Raw genomic sequence first — 21,943 nt, 5'->3', positions numbered from 1 at the left:
TTAAAGTTTTGAATTGGGTTTTGAATAAATTAAGAAAAAAAGAAATTCAAAAATAAACAATTTTTATTATTATTACACATTGTAATTGTAAACAAAACCACAAAACACTTTCCAAATTCATGTTTGAGAAATAAATGTGACCATGAGAAACTTGCTTCCTGGTTTTAGTACTACTGTAAAAACTGTAACACTATAGTACTTGTGCTGAAGAACACCAGTTACGATATTCAGTATTCACCGTACAGAAAAACACAAGAGCCAGAGCATTATGTGAAAATGCATGGTCAATTGAGACAACGCCGACACCCACCTTGTTCTTGTCACAGTTATCTGCCACCTTCTTAAGATGGCCCACCATGAACTTGAGGGTGTGATGGTAATAGTCTGGGAGGTCATGAATCTGGGAGAGGAGCAGAAAAACAGGTACAGAGGACCGTTAGAGAGGTTACATTTACCATTATACTGGCTTTGTCCCTTTTATGCCCATATGGACATGTCATCATGTATGGACATATCGGTGGGATCGGCGGTTTTGGACAACTGGATATCTATATATGCCTATGTATGGACATATTGGTTGGATCGGCAGGTGTGTGATGTTTACTTCTACAGTAGCTCATGTCACATACCAGCTTCTTCATGGTCTTCAGTCTGTCATCTGAATCTTCTATCCGGTTGGCATCAATGAAATCAATGTACTTATCTGTAAACACAGATCATATATCTGAGATATAGATAAATACTTAATTGACAGGCGATTTAAAGTTTCACCAATCAATCGCCAACGTGGATTAGACACGAAAAAGTTTATTTCCATTGTGGTCCACTATAAGACATGCAACACCAAACAGACTATACAAACAACCATATAAAAAACACAAAAGTAAATACTGATCGCAAGTTATTTATCAAAAGTACATTGTCTAAATTGTGATACATTCTTTTGCCATTTCAATGGCAATGAACCCTTTTCTGAACCAATATAAATATACTATATGACAGATTCACTAAACAATAAGACTCACCATCAGTAAACAAAGGCTCGGGCAGTTTTCGGAAGAAAGACTTGAGCAGACTGCTGATCACATTCAGGTCCAGCCATCTCTGTGGAAATGACAAGAGATTTAATTAAAATAAGTGTGTGTGTGTGTGTGTGTGTGTGTGTGTGTGTGTGTGTGTGTGTGTGTGTGTGTGTGTGTGTGTGTGTGAGTGAGAGAGATGTCCGTGAGTCCAAGGAATACACAGACCTACCCCAGGGAATGCTTTGCGGAACACATGGGGTCTGCGGACCACCTGCCTAATAATAATAATAATAATAATAATGTGCCCATCCCAACTCCCTCCCCCAGCCCGACTGATTACCCCTCAAAATGTACATGTATGTACATCAATACATGTACATCAATAATATGATCTATTAAATAGCATTACCCACACTGTACATAATTTGGTGTTCATACTGTATATTCGAACGGGTATATGTAATATAATATAATATAATGAACATGACAGTAATTGTTTATTACTGTGCTAAAATTGTAAATAAATTAATACAGTAATACATTAAACCATTCTAAAGAGTACTGATGAACACGGCAGGAAGCACTAAATGACCGTCCCCACCTCATCGGCGGTGTTGATGTCCATGCCTTTGTTGAGGTGCTCCTGCAGGTTGGACACCATGGCGTTGTTCCCTGGAACCCGGTAGATGCCCGTATACTCCAGACCAGAGCCCTCCACCACACCACAGCACATCTCCACTATCAGAGGGACAAACTGCAAGACAGCAGGCACAGGGACAGAGGGACATTCAGGAAGATGGATTGAAAGTACAGAGGAGGGAGGGAGAGAGAGAAAGGAAGGAAGGAAGCAGGAAGACAAGAAAGGGAGGCATACAGTCGGAGGGTGTGGGGGGGCAAGAAGGAAATCGTACAGACACCCTTATCAGGGGTGACTTTGAAAATACAAGTTCAGAATATGAGAACAGGGTGGAGTGGAGGAATTTTGGAATGTGCTACAAAGTAATGACAATGACAAGAAATGGCAAACTTGGCATCTGTCTAGACATCGTTTTTTTAATTGTCAATCAATATGAATATGTAAGTAAACTATGAAGTTTCTCATCTTAAAGCTACAATCTGGGACTTATTTGAATTATTATATTTTAACTCATTATCGCCAATTGCGCCTTTTAACGCCTATTTTCGTATGTACTGTACCTCCCCGCCGATGACGCCTTATCACGCCTTTTTAATCAATCAATCGATTATGTGATCATTTGTGTCCTGTATGCGCTCATAACACTCCGGTTCCCGTGCGGTGGGAAAAAAACGGGAAAAAAACGGAAATGGATATTCCGCTGGCTTATGCCGTCTATGGCAACGCCGTTTTTAGAACGCGACTCATTTCTCTAAACGATATGATCCCAGCTTACAAAAAGTATGTTTTGGGTGGATTAAATGACAATCGTGGGACATGTTACATAGTGGATTTTTACTTCCTGACGTGCAGATTCCCGGCCAAATCGGCTTTCAAACTAAATTGAAAATGCATGTGTGGTGGCGCTCTGAGCCCTCCACCAGATGGCGCTGTGGCGCCAATCTGAATGATAGTGTGTTTTAATAGTGCTCAGAAACCTCAGGTAGGACATTTGCTAGTTGACAGTTTAAATAATTTGAATTTGAATCTGACAGCGCACCAGATTGCATAGCAAATGTGCCGCTATCTTTATTGTAGTTCGGACATGCTACACTCCGTTGACAAAAGTAGACAATGGACATAAAATTGATGGATTGTAGCTTTACAAATTAAACTTGGTTGTCTTACCCCTGAACCAATCATAAGTTAACATACAGACATAGTGCAAAGTGGCTCTTCAGGGATTCAAATCAACAAAATCTATTAGAAGTTGAAAGCTGCGATGTGTCTAGAATATTGACAGTTTCTGACAATTGTATTAATAGATTCACATGCTTTATCACAGTTGGAGTTGGACAAATTTGCAATATTGACACCCGATATTGGTCATTTTCTAAAACGTTTTACTTTTCGGGACACGTTTCTGCCGCTTAATATGTTTGGTGATGGTTGAACAAACTGTCATTGTTTTATATATAAAATATTGATGCCGCCCCCTAATAGGTCACACAACGATAAATGAGCTGAGCATACTTTGTGGTCAAGTGCAGGCTGACAGTCCTCCAGTCTGATACCAAACGCCTTGGGACTTCCTGTCTTCTTGCTCTTCTTCATAAGGTTGATGCCCCACAACATCTTGTTATCATCTGTGCGCACACACACACACACACACACACACACACACACACACACACACACACACACACACTTAGATTTTTTTTAAATGACTGTCTTACAGTATGCTTGATGCTTTATGAATCAGTGACCAAATGATTAGACAGATATGTCAATGAGTAAGCCAGAGTTGTATCTATTCCCAGCGATAATCACTGGACCTGAATCTTATTGCTTCTACCCACCAGGTTTGGAGGAGCGGTTCATTGAGGCGTTGTCCGTCTTTGCCAGAAGGAAAGGAGGTATCATTCTATGAGCTCTGGGAGATGCATCCGGCTTGTTAACTATGGAACTGCACACAGTGAAAGAGACACAATCAGTCAAGCTCAAGGTCAAAAGATGAACAATATGACAATATTTATATGTGAAATATACAATGTTTATATGTGAAATATACAATGTTTAAGTAGTGAATGACTTATAAAGAGTCCTGTTCTAATATATTCTTATTTCCATGACAACATGACAGGTTTTCTGACAAATACCATAGAAAATAATGTTATGCACAGCCATTAATTCAGTTGCTAGTGCAGTTCAAGTATTTGAATGTATCAAAAAGAAAAATCCAGTGAACAGGTGAAATTTTTTTTCCTGTGCAAACCACGTTTCAACCAGGTTTGGTCTTCCTCAGATGAAGATAATTACTTTAATTAATGAACTTCACACACACTACAGAAATTCTGCAGGCCCCACAGTGAGGTCTTAGAAGAGTATTTGTATTAGTATAGTCATAATCTTTGATGCAGTTGATGCAATTTCTTATACTTTGCATAATAATTCTGGCAGGGACTGGGAATTACAAATGTACTGACTTTTCAAATTTAGAAAACAGATCCAATAAAATAAATAATATATCACTCATCAATCAACACCCCAACTAGAACCTCGAGTTGGGCTAATCAGCTGATTCTGCCTGGGCAAAAAAACGCCCCAAAAACAGAGGTGCCCCTAGGCTTTGGGATAGCTCGCCTCCTTCCTTCATGTTCATGTTGCCCAGTCACTGGAGGCCTTTAAAGCATAAGACTAAATTGTTTTCTATGCTTTCAACTGTGAGTGTGTATTCGTGCCCCGTATTGTGTGTCCGTTTGGTATTTCACATGTGTAATTTATTTTTGTTTGCTTTCTTTACTCTCCGTTTTATTTGCCTCTTTTGTCTGCTATGGTTGATGTATTTTTCTCAAACTTTCTGTAAAGCACTTTGGTCAATATTGGTCGTTTGTAAATGTGCTCTATAAATAGTTGATAAATATATTTCACTATTCATGCAAGGCAACATACTTACCTCTGTTTCCTGTAATCATTCATTTTCTTGTTGATGAGTGCTTGTCTTGAGAATCCGAAATCCTGCAACAAATGTAAAACTCTAGTTATGAGTGCGCAAGTGTCTGTCTGTCTGTCTGTCTGTCTGTCTGTTCTCATCTGGATCCGCAGCAGCAGTTAAACCAAAGAGAGTGCAGATTTTATATTCCTTTCTACGCATTTCTGAATCTGCCCCAGTATACTCCTGAACTCTTCTAGACTGTCCTTGAGTCGAGCGAGCCTTTCCCTTGAAGCGAGTTGTGCTTACATACAGACATAAATATGTAGTATATGCGTATGTGCATGCGTGCGTGTATGTGCATGCGAGTGCATGCCGTGCACAGAGAACTGACCTCGTTGTCGGTCTTGCTGTTCTCTCTGATGACACGTATCCAGGCCAGCATGTCATCCCTGTCCTCGGCTTGCAGCAGGTATTCACAGAAGTCCTGCGTGGTCAGCCTCAGCGTGTGCTTGCGCTTGGTCTCGCTGTAGGCGATGTCGATCAGGCAGCCGCGGATGCTGATGGGAGGATGGTCGTCCTGCCCAGGCCCCGCCCCCGCCCCGTGAAGGACCGCCTCCCGCTTGTCCTTGTAGAGGAAGAGCGAATGGGAGCGCAGCACGGAGAAGCCCCGCTTCCACGGACGCATTCCAACACCTACTTTCTGGGATGCGGAAGAATGTTGAAAAATAGAAACATAACCGTTAAACAACTCAAGGTGGGTAGAGGTGTGTGTGTGTGTGTGTGTGTGTGTGTGTGTGTGTGTGTGTGTGTGTGTGTGTGTGCGTGTGAGAGATAGAGGGAGGGAGATCAGAGAAAGTATGAGAACTGAGAAGCACTTTATTTACCAATAGAATAAACCACAACTACGACTACCAAGTACCAAACATGATAAATGTAACAGAAATGGTGACAGAGGTATAGCAAGTTTAGACAACACAACTCTAACAAAGACTCTACAAGGCCAGCAGAGGTACTAGTTAACACTGGATATGTGGATAAGTACCAGAAGGTACTAGCTGACATGAGTTACCTTGCCCTTCTCTGTGAGGATCTGTTTGTAGTGCAGCCAGCCCTCTTTACGAACGTCACTGAAAGTAATGGTGCCCAGTTCAGAGGTTGAGTGACGCTTTGACCTGGCCTCTTCTTGGACCCGCAGACTCTCCAGAGACTGAAGCACACAGTAAATGTTAAATGTCAAACAAATTGGTGCATTGTTACACTCTCAGGCCTAAATTAAGACTTTCTTAATGGATGATATTGCATGATTCATGGAGGAAGTTAACGGCATGATGAAGGTTTAGCATGAGATAATCAATGCTATGTATTGTGGACTCACCCCATCAGTGAAAAAGCTCTTGACCCTTTTTGGCAATCTCCTGTGAAAAACAAAGAAAATGTTAACACATTTTTAGTTCGTATTTACAGTAAAGGTCCTTTCAGATGGGCAACGATTAACGCACCTCTTAATTCATTTTCAATGAGAGGCCTGTGTTTTTTTTGTACGAGCGGAGAAGTTGAGTGGTGACAACGCAAGTGTATTTAGGTGGGCATGGTCCCGTGAAATTGTCACAGGCGTGCTTGTTTCGTGCACGAGCAGACTGACTAGATCTGGATTGAGTTGAGCTTTTTGTTTACGCTTGCATTGTCGTGCCCCTTATGAGCAGACCTGTCTGCATCACACTCTGACCATCTGAAAGGACCTTTAGGCAGCATTTTGCACAAGTAGGGACATTCAATACATATGTCATGTCAAAATAAATCAAATTTATTTAAACTTTTAATAAATCACTGAAGGTGATACATTGAATTCAAATTCAAACATTCCTGCAAACTGCTCTTGCAGTCTACAAAATAATGTATTATAGAAACTAAAATAGTACTAAAAGAGTAAAAATAGATCAAACAGTGTGATAATGTTTGATCTTTTAAGATATGAAATTAATAATAATAATAATAATAATCTTTATTTATATAGCACCTTTCATACATAAATGTAGCTCAAAGTGCTTTACAGAGCAGAAAATATAATAAAAACAAAAGCAAAACAAAACAAAACGGCATTAAAACAGCAGTGGTACAAATATAGATATTTTAAATTTTAATTGTCTGGTTTAAATTTATTAAACCAGACAGAAATATAGAAACTACTTAAACCCCATACTTATTTGGCATCCCCCTGTGGTCTATACTTGATAGGCTCCTTTTTTCCCTCAACACCAACTCTCTTTCATGAAAATAGCTAAAGTTGTAGATCTGCTATTTTTTGTCAAATGTTCAGAACCCAGAAGTGGCACGTCTAGAGTTCATGTCGTTAACCTCCCCTCTGACAAACCTGCAAAATAAATATTGGATATTTATAAACCAGCCTTCAGAACTGATACTGAAGTCCAAACTTACGCAAAGACACGTCCTTCTTCCCTGAATGAGTTGAGACCCTCGTCACAAGACTTGGAGCGCTCTGTGGTGATGGCCAGCAGGTAGGAAGACCGGCGACCCTTGATACTACCTGAACGAGCCAAAAGTATTCAAGAAAGGAAAACAAAAGAAGGTAAGGATGAAACATACAGACACAAACTATATATCGTTGCTGTCGGGCTAGAAACCTCCATATCTCCATATTTCATAAATGAAAGCCTACATCATAATACCAGAGTGTCAGTGTGTCACACAAAAGTAGTGAAAATAGCAGATCTAAAAGCTCACAACACAGCATGCGTTGTGAGCTTCTAGATGTGAGCTTGTAGATTGGCTATTGTCACTATTGATTCTTTATAAAAACTAATAACGGTTTTGGACATACAAGGTTTCCACTCGACAGTGACGATATACTGTACAAGACTATTGGGTTATTGAAATTTGTATAGATCAAACTGTGAATAGATTTTAATAACAAAATGAAGGATGCTTTGTTACAGTAAGAAGTGTGAGTGATGAATATCAGACAAGACATGAGCAGAGAGAGGGATTAATGTGATAAACGTATATTAAAAGGAATACACTGACATTCTAAATCTGTGGCTCAAGAGAAAAAAAGGGCGTGTTTGAAATAGAACTTTTGAATACTATAATGCCACTGTATCCCTTTACGTTTGAGGTTGATGAGACAGGGGGTTTTGGAGCATGGAGGTGAGAGTGGATACGAGACGGTTAAGTGTCACTCACTGCATTCCTGAAAACGGAGTTGGACAAAGGGGGAGGAGGAGGTTTGGGTGGGGGTGACGGTAGTGGAAGGGAGGGCGGCCACAGTGGAGGACTGGGCACTGGAGGTGGACACCACAGCGCTGGCAGGCACATGGCGGGCCCGCCGGTCAACAGTGGGGCTGCTGGGTTCATCTGCGGGGTCGTGGAGGTCAAATGTGTGGGTTGGGGGGGGGGGGGGGGGGGGGGGGTTGGAGAGGGGGGGGGGGGGGGGGTTGTTGTTGGTGGGAGGGGGGGGGGGGTCCACAAGTGAGTGGTGGATAACAGGGGTTGAGTTTCTTCATTAATTAAAGGGAAACTTCAATGATTTTCAACCTAAATCTTATTATTCTGATGTGAGGATATCAATCATTGTTAATAATGCAATAGTGTGGCAAAGATTTTGTTCAGATTTTGTTGTTTGATGACACGAAACATTTGTCAAAAGTGTGTAAAACAATGCATTTGACGTCATTGTTTTGTGATGGCAACATTTCATACACACACACTCTTTTGACACTATATTATCAATGTCACATCAGAACAAAGGAGTTTAAGTTTGAAATCGACAAGGTATTTCCTTAAGTTACACAGAAAACATTGTTCATGTATACACAAAACCACTACAAATACATAAAAAAAATTGTATGCATGACATACATGAGGGCATACAGTACATAGCACAGACTCACAAAGGTTACACTGTAGGTGCAAATGAGAGGAGGGCACTAACCTATAAAGGGAATAGAGGACAGGGAGTCATGTGTGTGTGGTGCCAGGCTACCGTTGGCCCTGCGGTTGGTGCTCGGACCCCCGGAGACAGGGGACAGTGTTTCGACAGTCCCAGGAGATGGCAGTAAACCGGGGGGCTCATGTGAGTCCACAGTCGACGCATAGTGGGGGTGCCGAAGGCTGTGGATGGTTGTACGCCGTCCCGAGGGCGGCTTTTGCCTCAGGATTACATCTTGGTTGAAGGGGACAGGGGAAACAGCCTCCCTCTCCTCCTCTGATGTGAGCAGGGTTGGGGTCGACTTGGGCCGGGGCTCGACCCCTCCTTCGCTGTCTGTCGGGCTGCTTTTGTTACTGGCGTTCCAGGGGAGATGCGTGCCACTGTAGCCGGGTTCCCTGAAGGAGTGCGCCTGCTGGAGGATGTGGTCAGCCTTGCGGCAGAAGGACGGACTGTAGCTCTTGTAGCCCACCAGCTCGTCTTCTTTCACCCTCCTGGTCTGGGGCTCGGCTACCTGCTGTCCACTCAGCCTCCCACTGGGAGGCGCTGTGACAATGGTCGCCAAAGGGCACATAACCACGGTCTGATGATGCTGGCCGTTAGAGCCTCTCCTGTCTTTTTCCTCAACAGCTTTTGTCACGTGCGAGGGAGGCTGCGAGACCATTGCGGAGGCTTGCGCTAATGTTTCCACTGAGCGGCCATAGCTGTGTTCGTAATCGGCGTAGGCCGCCAGCAAGCTCTCTGAGCATGACCTACTTCCTGGCCCGGACACGCCTCCCCACCCTCCCAGCCAATAGGAGTCATGGCCGTGGGAGGCAGCTGCTGCCTGGTGGTGGAAAAGGAGGGTGTCTCGATTCCGCTGATCAGCAGATGTTCCACGGGCAGCCTTCGGGCCGAGCGCTAACCCTAGCCCCAGCTCGGCCAATCTGTCCTGAGATACACTCCGGTGGCGAGGAGACATGTGCTCGGCCGCCTCTGCCTGGCTGTAGTACCAGTCTGATAGTGCCTGGTGGCAGAGGGCATCTGTGTGGCTGCGGGACGAGACCGGCAGGCTACTCTTCCGTGGCGTGGGCAGGGTTGCTGAGGCGACGGCAGCGTTGTGGTTGGCGAAATGGAAGTCCAGCGCACTCACGGCGGATGAGGAGCGACGGCGCTGCCGCCCCGAGGGGGCAAAATGGTTGCCACCGCCCTCCTCCTCAGGACCCCCGGGCCAGCCGGAGGTCGGGGTGACGGCAACAGTGGAGCGGTTGTCCAGCGGGGATGTGGCGAGGTTAGCGCTGGGTCGGCAATGCCAGTTGTCCACAGGGCTATGGTGGTTGTGGCCGGGCTGGGGAGCAGCAGAGCTGGGCTTGGGGAAAGGGTAGCAGGGTGGTGGTGGCTCAGGAAGGTTCTGGGCCTCTCCTATGTATGGCTCATTGCCTCTCAGGTAGGCGTCCTGAGAGTATGCCTGAGGAGAGAGCCACATGGAAGGAAGAAAGGCAGGGATGGGAAACCAAGAAGCAATTGACAGGTCAGAGGGGACAGCAAAACAGATTCAACATGCAGCACACAATTAAATTAGAGAAAGAGAAAACAAACTGAACTAAATGGCCTCATTATACACAATAGACCGTTTTCCCAAACGTTGTCAACATACTTAATTCGGCTTCGATTTAGTAGGATAGCTGTTCTGTTACCATAATGTAGGTCATTGGTGTATCCTTCTTTTTTGTTGTCAAAGAGATTGTTACCCTCAATCAAATAATATTATTTTTTGATATAGTTGTGCAGTTCTATGACAACAGAAACAGAAAGATACATTAATGAATCCATTATCAGCTGCTGTATATTTAAACAACATACGTGATCACTTGGAGGAGACAGAAAGCTTGACTTCTTAACATGCATTGTGGGTAATCGGATAAAAAATGATACCATACTAAGACAAAGCAGAATCAAGTACTTTAGCCATGTTTTTGACAAAGGTCTATCTACGTGTATAACAATGTGGAAAGAGGGATAAGGAGAGAAAGAAGAAGAAATCCAATACTCACACTTACCAACTGCAACACGTCATCATCTTTTGGCATAATGGAGAGTTCCAGAGAATTCTCACTGCTGAAAAAGATTAGGGTAATGAGCTTTATTGTCCAATACTGACTGACTCACTATGTATTAACCCACTTATTACTTGGCTAATTGCGAGCAAAGTAAATAATTTGATACAAATGACTGATATTACAATTATTTTATTAGCTTTCAAATTGTATGCAATGTAAACAGAGGCAGATGCAATGTTATATTATGTTATGATTGACTATTCAGAATTAAAGAAAGTAATGCAATATAATAGTATATAATGCAGTGCTTCTCAAACACCCATAACTCTGAGTGTACAAATGTAACTGGATGGAAACGTAACATGTCCATTTGGAACTCCCATCAAGGAACCCTGAGGGTTTGTGAACCACTGAGATAATGTAATAAGTCTCTACCAGTGTTGTTTTTGGCAGCAAATGTTGAGTTTTTAGACACCTGGAATGATTTAGTCTAGTGTTAGTCTAGTTTTAGTCGACTAAATATCATAAGATTTAAGTCGACTAAATATACAGTTGATTTAGTCGACTAAAATGTGTTTTGGTGGGCCTTGATGGCGTTGTGATGACTGATGACTTGCTGAAAATTGCAGATCTACAAGCTCACAGCGAGTGAGCACGTGAGCTTGTAGATCTGCTATTTTCAGCATGGAGCCAAGTGTAAAATGACTTGTATTGGATCTCTTGTCCACTAAATCCCTTCCTAACATTTTAGTTTAGTTTTTATTTGTTGACGAACTTTTCAGTATATTTAGTCATAGTTTTAGTCATCATGGCTTAGTTTTTATTTAGTTTTTATGTCGTTTTTGTCAATGAAAAAAGGTAGTCGACGAACATTTTTCGTAATGGTATTAGTCGACGAAAACAACACTGGTCTCTACCCACCTGTTTTGGATGAGCGCGATCACCTGAGAGTAGGTCTTTCCTAGAATAGTCTCTCCATTCACCTTCACCAGCCTGTCCCCTTGAGAACACACACACACGAGAAGGAGTGTGAAATATATAATATAGATTTCACACATATTATGTGTGTGTGTGCATGTGCGTGTACAGTATGTGCACATGTAGATCTGTCTTACCTGTACACAGTCCAGCTTGGTGGGCAGGACCATGGTCCCTGACACTTTTTACAAAGATGGTGTCCATTGGCTCCAAACGAGACCTCTGGCAACCTGCTACAAGACACACACACACACACACACACACACACACACACACACACACACACACCATCATCATCATCATCAAGTGAGCCAACAACACTTCCTGAAAGGAAAACATGAGCAGAAACCACATTTGGTGAACCACACCTAGATACAAGCAAACACACCACGCACGTCCTGGGGATTTGTTAATCATAGAACTGAATAGATGTACATTAATAGATCTTCATTAGCCCTGAGGGGGTTATGGCCTTCAAGCAAAGCCTTGCCTAACACAGACAGTAAACACATAGTGCCCATTCATCACGTAAACTAAACAACATATCTGCCATTGGTTATTCATATTAGGAATATTATGTATTCATCTAGAGATGAAAACAATGGAAAAGCATCATGACAACCTACTGTAAACAGAATGAAGCAGTTCCTTTCTAACTGGTATGAGTAACGTGACAAATCCTGGCATTCTATGCCTGTAACCTGCTAACAATGGCTTGAAGGCAGCATACTGTACTATATATACTGTACAGTAGATGTATTGTATATTTGAATGAAAGTGGTATGCCAGGCAATGACTTGGTGAAGCCAAGGACACTCACCTTTCCCAGTGTCGTTTCCGTTCTCTTCATCCTGCACGAGAAACACAACAGAGTAGAGCAGACTTGTAGTGGAAAACAAGACCACAGGGTGGCGCTTATGAGCTCAGAGAAACTGGCTCTAATATCTATGACACCTATGCCTGAGAATAAGGACACAATCCTGAATCCCCCCACAAAACATGCACGCACACACGCGCACACACACACACACAAAATTCGCAGGGTCCTCCCAATATAATATTGATTCAGATCAGTATAATAATATAATATGATCAGTATATAATAATATAATATAGTATTAGAAGACATGTTGTACTAGAGTTAAAAATTAAACACACATACACACACACACTGTAGATGCACGCGTTACTTATCCCAGCATGCACGCACACGCCACACGGCACCTGCTTTTTGTTATTACCGGTACGTGGAGCACTTTCTCTTCTTTCATTTCGCCAAATTGATTTTGGAGCAGTGACAGCGGCTTTAGGCTTATTGTCTAATAAATCATTGAACTGATTTTCTTTTGCCTGGCCTGTTTGTCAGACAGTTTTATAGATCCCCAAGACACTATTGACCTGGAATGAAGTTGTTTCAATGTTGGGCTTTGATGTAGTAAACATATTTTGCCATGTTTCTGAAGCTTAGCTTGTGACTGTAGTGAAGCTTCATTTAACACATTTAAACCTGTCGACGGGTATTCTCGTCCTGATTAATTAATGCTCTTGACGAATAGGCTCGTCTTGAGGCGTTTGCTATCGCTATAAGATTGCCTTGCTATTTTAATTTCTTATGGAACCACTCGGTTGCTGTGCACGGTTACTAGGGGCCTCGCCTAGGGCCTCATCTAGGGCCCCGCCCGCACTGTGTCTCATCCTCCATAGCCATTAGCTTCTGTTCTAGCCTCGGCCTTTGCATGCTTTTTTCTCTGAAACTACTGCGCTATCCGTGGTTTTGAACTAATCGGCGATGTTCGGAGGTCTTGAGCGAGATGGGAACATTGGCATTTTCTAGAGCAAGGATGGACCTCGTTTTAGCTCGCTAGCATTGATGCTATGCTTTAACATATGAGATGGCACCCCAAACCAGACGCACATCACAATACAATTGCTTCTCATCACGATGCACCCAAGCGCCATACCACTTTCGTCCAGCAGGCGGCACTCATTTAGCTGGTCCCCCTGACCTCACTAGACTTTCCAGCAGCTTACCCAACACTCATAACACACCCACATTTCCCTCCAGCAACAGCCCCAGCTGACTGGACAGTTTGGGCAGTTGCTGAGCAACCACACCGCTGGCTTGGCTAACTGACTATCTGACCAACTGACTGACTGACTGACTGACTGAGTGACTGACTGACTGACTGACTGAACCTAGCTGAGGGGCTTTGAGGCTTCGCTGACCTAGCTCATTCCCAACCTGTCCAGACAAAGACCTAGGGCTTTGGCCATGCAGGGATCGTGACATAGACCACAACACCAGCTACTGTCCAATCTAGTTGGAGAGAGACTCACTGTAAAAACTCTAAAAACTGCATTACCCAGAGGTCTGTGTGGCTGTGGGTCCCAAGGACCCAAGGACCCACAGCCAACCCATTAGACTTTAGCAACCCATCAGACTTTAGAATGCTGGGCTCCAGGTGACTGGAAAGTACATTATAAACAAGACATACCAGCCACAACATGGTTTATAATGGTAGATGATTGGTATTTTTTCACATTGACCATGAGATATTTCATTGCAGCTAATTTCAAAAGATTGGTTTGTAATCAAATCTCAACAGTAAAACTGTTGGGAACCTCTAGTGTAAGTCAAAGTCTCTTGGAACTTGCTGAGGCTACAGTTTTGTGGCTCAAAGATGTGGAATCGCCTTTTAAGTCCCTCTAGGATCTCTATTGACCTCATGACCCTGTCAGCTGGTACAGGTTTAACCCTGCAGCTCCAAAAGGTTAGCTTAGTAGATTAGCTGTAGCATGGCTCATCGCATAAGGTTAGTTTACAGGGCTGATCATCTAGTGTCCATTATGGTCCAGTGGCTTAATAACATTTTTTTTACATTACCGCTACGAAGCGGATAAAAGCGGCACATTCAGCATGAGGCTTCTTTAGGACCTACTGATGGATTCTAGGAGCCACAAATATTTGTCTCTGGATTGCGACACAACTTCTCATAAAGGTCCGGCCTATTTCAACTTTGAAGATTTTCCCCCATTTTCAAAACATTTTGCTACTACTTTTTTCCAAAACTCGGCACACACTTCAGGTTCAGGGGGAAAAAAAGGCAAAAAGAATATGGGTCAAAAAGTGAATCAGCCTGTTTTTTCTTTTAATTAGATTCTTTTAATGAGATTTATTTTTGCTCCTAGGCTAGAATCCATCAGTAGGTCATAAAGAAGCCTCAGGAAATAAGTGTGTGTGTGTGTGTGTGTGTGTGTGTGTGTGTGTTGTATTAGAATTCATTCTTCATTATGTATGTAAAAGATAACCAAAAGAGAGGGCAGAGAAACAACTAGGCTGCAGAATATCTATCTATTAATTTGAGGAAAGTCTGTCTGTATTAGCATACAGAGCAAGACTGCTGCTCGCTTAGTGAAATGCATGTTGGGAGGGACACAGACACAGATGTGTCCCTCCCAATGGGTCACAGTTTTCCGTGCAACATTCCCCTTGCCTTCTCCACCGCACCTCCCATTTAGGAATTAGACAGCCCCCTGGCAGGCAGCAGAGCCACACAGGGAAAACATCTCGGGCGCATACTACAGTTATTTGACACCTTCGTAATGTTCGCACGTCAGTTGATACAACTTCAAACCAGACGCGGCCGCGGGTGAATTTTTGGTGAACCAGCGTGGCCAACGCGGGTGGTGCGTGGCAGACAGGCAGCTGAAAGCCTGCACTGACGCAGCGAAAGCTTGCCAGTTCAAACCCGGGCTCAAACCAGGGCTCCCCCAGAGTTAGTGTCAAAGTGTCCTTGAGCAAGACACTGAACGCCTAATTGCTCCTGATGTGCTGGTTGGTGCCTTGCATGGTTTCCACTGCCATCAGTGTATGAATGTGTGTGTGAATGGGTGAATGTAATGCACAATCTATGTAAAGCCGCTATATAAATGCACCATTTACCATTTATTTGCCGTGCCAGACAAATACAAACAGGGTTTTTCGACACCCATTCCGCCCAGGACGGGGGATTTAGCAGCCATAACGTTGGACAGGGGAATTAACAACCAACGATACGTGCGTTAACATGAACACATGCGCTGTTTCAACACCACACTGTCCGTCCCCCTCCTCCACCGTGTGTTATCGTCCAGACATCCACACATGCACTGTGATGCACACATACTTTCCCAGTAGCCTAAAGGTGTTTGTGTTTCGACACCACAACATATCCATTTGGATGATTTGGTTACACTCCCCAAAGTTACATTACTGTGTACTTTTATATCTGTTGGATCATAACATATCAATAATATAATCCACCACTCGACGGAGGGGGAACACAGATCCCGTGCCGTCGGTAAAATACAATGGTAAAATACATACAGGCGTCCGTCCGTCTATCCAACCAATGGCAACCATCCATCTTACATTAGCCTACTTATTTGTGCCCAACCCAACTTCCCAAGATCATCTGTTAACAATTCCCTCCCTATCAGTAATGTGATCTATTACATCGCATTACCCACACTCATTTGTTGTTCATATACCGGTATTCAGAACGGGTAAGAACTAGTACAGTATATATAATATAGATATATACTGCCTTGTATTTGCTATGTCTTTCTGAACTTCAGACCCAACAGACGGCATGGGATCCAGTATGGAGATGAATTCACATCATGTTCACCTGCACAAATATCACTGATAAAGTTTACTGTCAAAGTCTGTGCTTTGATTGGGTTTTGGGCTCACACCAAAGACAGTCAATCGGGTACCCTGAAGAAGGCTGTGAAGCTCCTACGTGTGGGTTATCCATGTTTTTTTTATTCCATTAATAAATAGCCACATCAATCAAGGCTTTTTAACTTTTTTCACCAGAAGAGTTCCTTGTCTTTTTTCCCTTTGTTGCACGTTTTCAGTCCCGAGCCAAAGAGCACCTTCATTATAATTTTTTGAACTTCCGAGTACCGAGTACTTCCGAGTACTTTCTTCTGAACACTCAATTGGGAGTGGGACTGAGAGCTACTCTTCTAGTGAAGATCCCTGTGTATGTTTACCTTGATGTTGGTGTGGACGGAGGACTCAGTGTGTATGTTTACCTTGATGTTGGTGTGGAGGGAGGACTCAGGCGGGTAAACGATGAAGTGGCGCAGCGTGAAACCGAATCCCTGCGAGTTCTTTTGGAGGAAGACGGTTCGAGGACCATGCCATGCCATGCCCTCCACTTCACCCGACGACAAAGGCCGGCGGCGCCTGTTCTCATTGGACGACACCATGCCATCTCTCCGCCCTTTGGTCTGTCAGGAAAGAAGATGGAGCAGGTCCATTGGGTTAAAACAAGAAGAACCTAGAGGTGTACATAGATACACAGCAAGTCAGTGTGTGGAGGCGGTGCTAGTGCCAGTCTGCACCACCTGCGGTCTGTCAGTAGACTGCAGGATTCAGTTTGTATATGGGGTGGCATTGAGTCCTAGTCATGTCTGAGATTGGTAACAAGCTTGGATGACACAAGGGAGTTGAATGCTTAACTGTAGCACTAGTCAACGACCAGCATTCTCACACAGGTGGAAGAGAGCAGGGTGGAGGTTGAGTGCAAGAGCATAGAATGATTTTCATGAGGACTGCGGCTAGCCCTTCGCTAAATCCCACCCCAAAAAGTGATTGTCCAATGCCAATCCAAATAGTTTAGCAACTGTTGGTATGCAGGTCAAGCTTTCGCCACCTCATAGCTGTCAATGTTATTTTGCATGGCTGACCAACTGCCCAACCCAGGTGATGGCAATAATACTAATGACCATAGTCTTACTGTGCAACATGAAAACTCCTGTCGGGTGGTCGTTAAAAGTTGATTTCTCCCTCTGTCATTTCCTCGAATTTCTAGTTTATTTAAATAATCTCGCTGCTAACGTTCTATTGGACAAGGACGGGTTTGGGAGGGACTTAGCGAAGGGCTAATTTCAGAGTGCCAGTGTACTTGTGTTTGCATTCATCCATAGATTTACGGCGTAAATGTCAGAGAAGTCTGTCTGTCTGTGTGTGTTTGTTTGTTTGTTTGCCAAGAACTCAATCCAAACCCCACCCGAGTAGAATTCTACCAATGTCAGGAATTTTGCAGTAACTTCCTCTCTCTCAGAAGGAAGCTCTATTTTCTTTAACAACCTCACCCATAATCAAATGAATTGCCTCTAGCCAACAATGGCAGAGTTAAAAATAGGTACAGGCCTGGCTATTAATAACATTTATAGAACAAAAAGAACGTATTATCCCTTATAAACAGACACCTGGAAAATGCTGTGAACAATACACGGTCAAGGGGGCACACACCTTTACAGAAAGTATAACAGGATGTAGGATGTGGGTGAGTCACTGTTCAGCCCAACACTTCAGACATGCACAGTCACTAAGAAGGCACAAATATGGAAATAAACTGTATTTTAACATGACTGGATGAATGAAAAAGGCGTCAATTCAACATCAATATATTATGTAGACTATTTTCCTCTGACTGAAACACATCCTACACTCATCCTACCTCAGTAATCCAGTGAATATGCAATTGCAAATGATAATGTCTGATATTGATAGTTTTTGCACACCTATAAGGTCATTTAAAAATAATTCACACATTTATTACTGCTTAATACCCTTGTGTATTATAATTTTATAACTTGTATTATTCCTAGATCAGTCTTGTTTTTATTATTATGTTAGACATGACAGGGCTAGCAGAGACTGGCAGATTCTGCCACTGAAAACTACACATTAAATGGATTATAAGACACATCCTATATATATGATGTGTATAGTCTGGTATGGACACTCCATCCACTTAAGTTTTGCAGATTGCATCCTCTGACAGTCCACTGTCCATCCAAAACAAGTAGTTACTTCCTATAATCTTACTAGACTGGATAGAGCGAACAAACAAATCTGTTCCTATTCGCACCCATAATGCCCTGGCTTCACCTAAGCTATAAACATCCCCATGCACACATCATCATCATGATGCATGAGTGATTACTGTCTCAAATCTGTCAGGTACGTCTCACACATGATAGCACACCGTCTCACACACACACACACACACACACACACACACACACACACACACACACACACACACACACACACACACACACACACACACACACACACACACACACACACACACACACACACACACACACACACACACACACACACACACACACACACCTGGCAGTCCCTAAACCCTTACAAAAACAACAGGAATTGAATTGTGAGTCTCGAGGCAGGAAGTGGATTGTAGAGCCGCCTGGTGTAGGCAGCAATTCGGGGAAGCCTTCAGCTCTAAGAATAGCTCCAGCACCAGGGAAGGGAGGGAACGCATACTTTCCATGGAGGGAAACAAATCAATTCAACATTTTCACACGTTAATGTGATTACAATAAGACAACAATATAGTCATACCGTACGCTACAGACATGAAAAAACAAGGCTAACAAACATCTAACAAACTCAAACACTCAATCCCAGCCAGCCATGTGAATAGGACGGATTTCCTTGCATATCATTAGATCATTAGATAGATGTTGTTGGAAATATTGGCATCAGCTGGGAGTGCTGTAGCACTCATGAGCCCTGCCTAAATAAAAAAAACAAAGACTGGATGTTATTCTACCGAGGATATTAGGCATGGTTTCAGGAACACACTGAAAATAACCCCAGAATGTCCCTACAGTATGTTTCATCGCAACTGACAAATCTACTGTACAACTGTGTGTGTGTGACTGTGTGTGACTGTGTGTGACTGTGTGTGAGTGTGAGTGTGACTGTGTGTGTGTGACTGTGTGTGTGTGTGTGTGTGTGTGTGTGTGTGTGTGTGTCTGTGTCTGTGTCTGTGTGCGTGCGTGTGCACTTAAACAGCAACACCCCAACTGCATTAGAACCAGGCACATACTGTATGGAAGTATGCATAGTTGCATACTGTACATGACTAACAGAGGTATAAGGATCCTGTATGGGAGCATTGGGATGGGAAAGTGTGTGTTGGGTAACGGGATGACTCCATGTTAAAATTCCTCATCATCTTTCACCTGACATTTCACAAGCAAGTGTATGTAAACAAACACTTGAGTGTGAGATATTCTGACACCTCTACACACTCATCCCCTGTACAGCCCCCCCGACTCTCTCTCTCTCTCTCTCTCTCTCGAAATGCCAGCAATGCCAGTGTCTCATTTTTACACACTGCCCTAAATTCTGCCAGGTCCAACTTGTCCAAGCTTAGCACAGCTATAGGCCTCGCAGCCCATAACATACATGTAGTGCTTTTCCATTGCTCCAGTACTCAATACTAATACCCAACTTATTTGTGAGAAAAGCCTATTGAGGTAACCATGCGAGGAGGCAGTGCATGTTGTATACTATACTTCTTGGTCTTTTGTTTGTCTTACGCACCCGACTGGAAAACCTTTATTGGACGATATAACAAGAGCGCAAATGCTCTCCCGTCAAAATCTCTCTCACACACACAGACACACTTTAGCATAGCAAATTGTTATCTAAGGCAAACAGTAAAACAGTGAAGCCCATCTGATGAATAATAACGATTGAATGACTTCTTGGTAACTGTTTTGCACACACATTCTGTGTTCACAGAGGTGTCACGTTGAGTCAGAGTATTGAACTGCCTTAGGCCTAATTCACCGTCTAAAATCATTACGTTCAGATTGTGTTGTGTTGTGTGTGTATGTGTGTGTGTGTAATCTCACAAACCACTACACTGATCAGCATCGACTTTCTTTTTCCTTTCCTATTTACAATTGTAGACAAAACTATTGTATTTATTCCCCTAAAACAAAAAATATTTTTCACATTTTGATCCACTGAACCAGTCTTTCCCAAATATGCAGCTGTGTGGAACTTCCTATTTGGACATTATTGAGATCATAATGACAGAGATTCTCTGCTCCACTGAGAACTAATTCGTATATCATTCATCTCTAACACACAGACACACAGTTTGTAAACAAATTGAACTAGAGAAGTGCCCTCCTCCGAGTGTACAGTGGGTCTACGCCAGTCTGAGTGGGGTTCTTCCTTGGCCTACTGGGAGTGTGCGTGCAAAGTTTCACACAAATCCGTACAATGGTGCCAGAAGATTAGCAGTTCACACTTCACACACACGGACGGACAGAAACATTGTTTCAGGCCTTTGGCCGTCCGGCCTGGCGGAGATAATGATTTCTGATGCAGAGTTGAACATTGCAGGCAGTCACGTGCCACTGAATGCATTTACACAAACAACGAAACAAATGCCGAATCAGTTGCGGTGATGACACAGCAAGAACACATACAGTGTAGTCATTGAATTGTCCTCTCTATCACTATCTCTCTCTCCGTTACACAGACACATGAGGAAAACACACGCACGCACGCACACACACACACACACGCGTGCACGCACACACACACACACACACACACACACACACACACACACACACAGTGGTGAGAGCAGCTCCCTTTAGCTACTGTAGTCAGCATGCTTCTTTTGCAATCCATTATATAATACTTACAGTAGGCAGAAACAAAGCAACACACACTGTACTCGCGCACAATGCACATGCTTACGAAAGTGTTACCATGAACATTATATCAATATACACAAATACACTCACACACAGAATAACTGAATGAAGCTACACCAAGTGTTGAATCTTTCTCACTCTCAATCAGTCTTACTACACTAGATGAGCAACCTGGCAGCCAAGGCCTGCTCTTCTAAACGGCCCCAACAAATCTAGATCAGCAAATTGTTGACGAGAAACCTTTTAATTTAAAATGATGCTCGTTTTGAATGGTTCTTACAGGGCTATGAAAATAGCTCAACGACGCATAAAGGAGAGTTTGAACATGCCACTGTAGTTGTTTTCATGGGGGGGGGGGGGGGGGGGTCAACGAAAGGTTACAGGCAGATCCACTCATGCAGCTAAAAACAATGCATGAGTCACTGTGATGTGTAGGTAGCAAAAAGAAGTGGAGATAGATACATGAGATCATTCAAGAAAAATCCTGAATTGTGAGTATATTGTGAGTTTTTTATGGTTTACATCTGTGGTTCTCAAAGTAAGTGGGGTCTCAAAGTGGGGTCCCTCGGGACATTTGTACACTCTCCGAGTTATGTGGGTCCTTGAGAACCACTGGCTTACATCATCAGCGGGGAAGGAGAGGGCACTGTACAGTCAACCATCACGTGTCTCTCGTGTCACCTACAGCAGTGTTTCCCAAAGTGGGGTCCGGGGACCCCCAGGGGTACCTGAGGGAGTTCCAGGGGGTCCCCAGCTAAATGATAGTTAGGAACCAAATGGACCCTTATGGGTCTGTAACTCAGAGTGTACAAATGGAACCAAATGGACCCTGACGGGTCCATTTGGTTCAATATA

General features: G+C 43.3%; 1 protein-coding gene across 7 annotated transcripts in view; it reads right to left on the bottom strand.

Annotated features, from left to right (window-relative positions):
- Positions 1 to 21,943, bottom strand: part of LOC310874530 (rho GTPase-activating protein 23-like) — a 59,307-nt gene that overhangs the window by 6,480 nt on the left and 30,884 nt on the right. For 3 of the 7 annotated variants that reach the window (XM_083787377.1, XM_083787373.1, XM_083787379.1), the window contains exons 2-19: positions 16,616 to 16,813; positions 12,354 to 12,384; positions 11,671 to 11,766; positions 11,477 to 11,555; positions 10,550 to 10,610; positions 8,523 to 9,963; positions 7,775 to 7,945; positions 7,010 to 7,118; positions 5,949 to 5,988; positions 5,643 to 5,780; positions 4,965 to 5,273; positions 4,595 to 4,656; positions 3,498 to 3,604; positions 3,172 to 3,284; positions 1,624 to 1,776; positions 1,026 to 1,104; positions 630 to 703; positions 311 to 400 (exon numbers count right to left, since the gene is read on the bottom strand). In XM_083787377.1, coding sequence (XP_083643503.1) covers positions 311 to 400; positions 630 to 703; positions 1,026 to 1,104; positions 1,624 to 1,776; positions 3,172 to 3,284; positions 3,498 to 3,604; positions 4,595 to 4,656; positions 4,965 to 5,273; positions 5,643 to 5,780; positions 5,949 to 5,988; positions 7,010 to 7,118; positions 7,775 to 7,945; positions 8,523 to 9,963; positions 10,550 to 10,610; positions 11,477 to 11,555; positions 11,671 to 11,766; positions 12,354 to 12,384; positions 16,616 to 16,813 — 3,351 coding nt within the window. The remainder of the gene's footprint in view (positions 1 to 310; positions 401 to 629; positions 704 to 1,025; positions 1,105 to 1,623; positions 1,777 to 3,171; positions 3,285 to 3,497; positions 3,605 to 4,594; positions 4,657 to 4,964; positions 5,274 to 5,642; positions 5,781 to 5,948; positions 5,989 to 7,009; positions 7,119 to 7,774; positions 7,946 to 8,522; positions 9,964 to 10,549; positions 10,611 to 11,476; positions 11,556 to 11,670; positions 11,767 to 12,353; positions 12,385 to 16,615; positions 16,814 to 21,943) is intronic. The other 4 variants (XM_083787375.1, XM_083787374.1, XM_083787376.1 and 1 more) reach the window with 4 other exon arrangements.

Source organism: Protomyctophum parallelum (assembly GCF_964188405.1).
Source record: "Protomyctophum parallelum genome assembly, chromosome: 17".
In the NCBI taxonomy this organism is placed as follows: Eukaryota; Metazoa; Chordata; class Actinopteri; order Myctophiformes; family Myctophidae; genus Protomyctophum; species Protomyctophum parallelum.
This window is presented reverse-complemented; position numbering and strand designations above follow the sequence as displayed.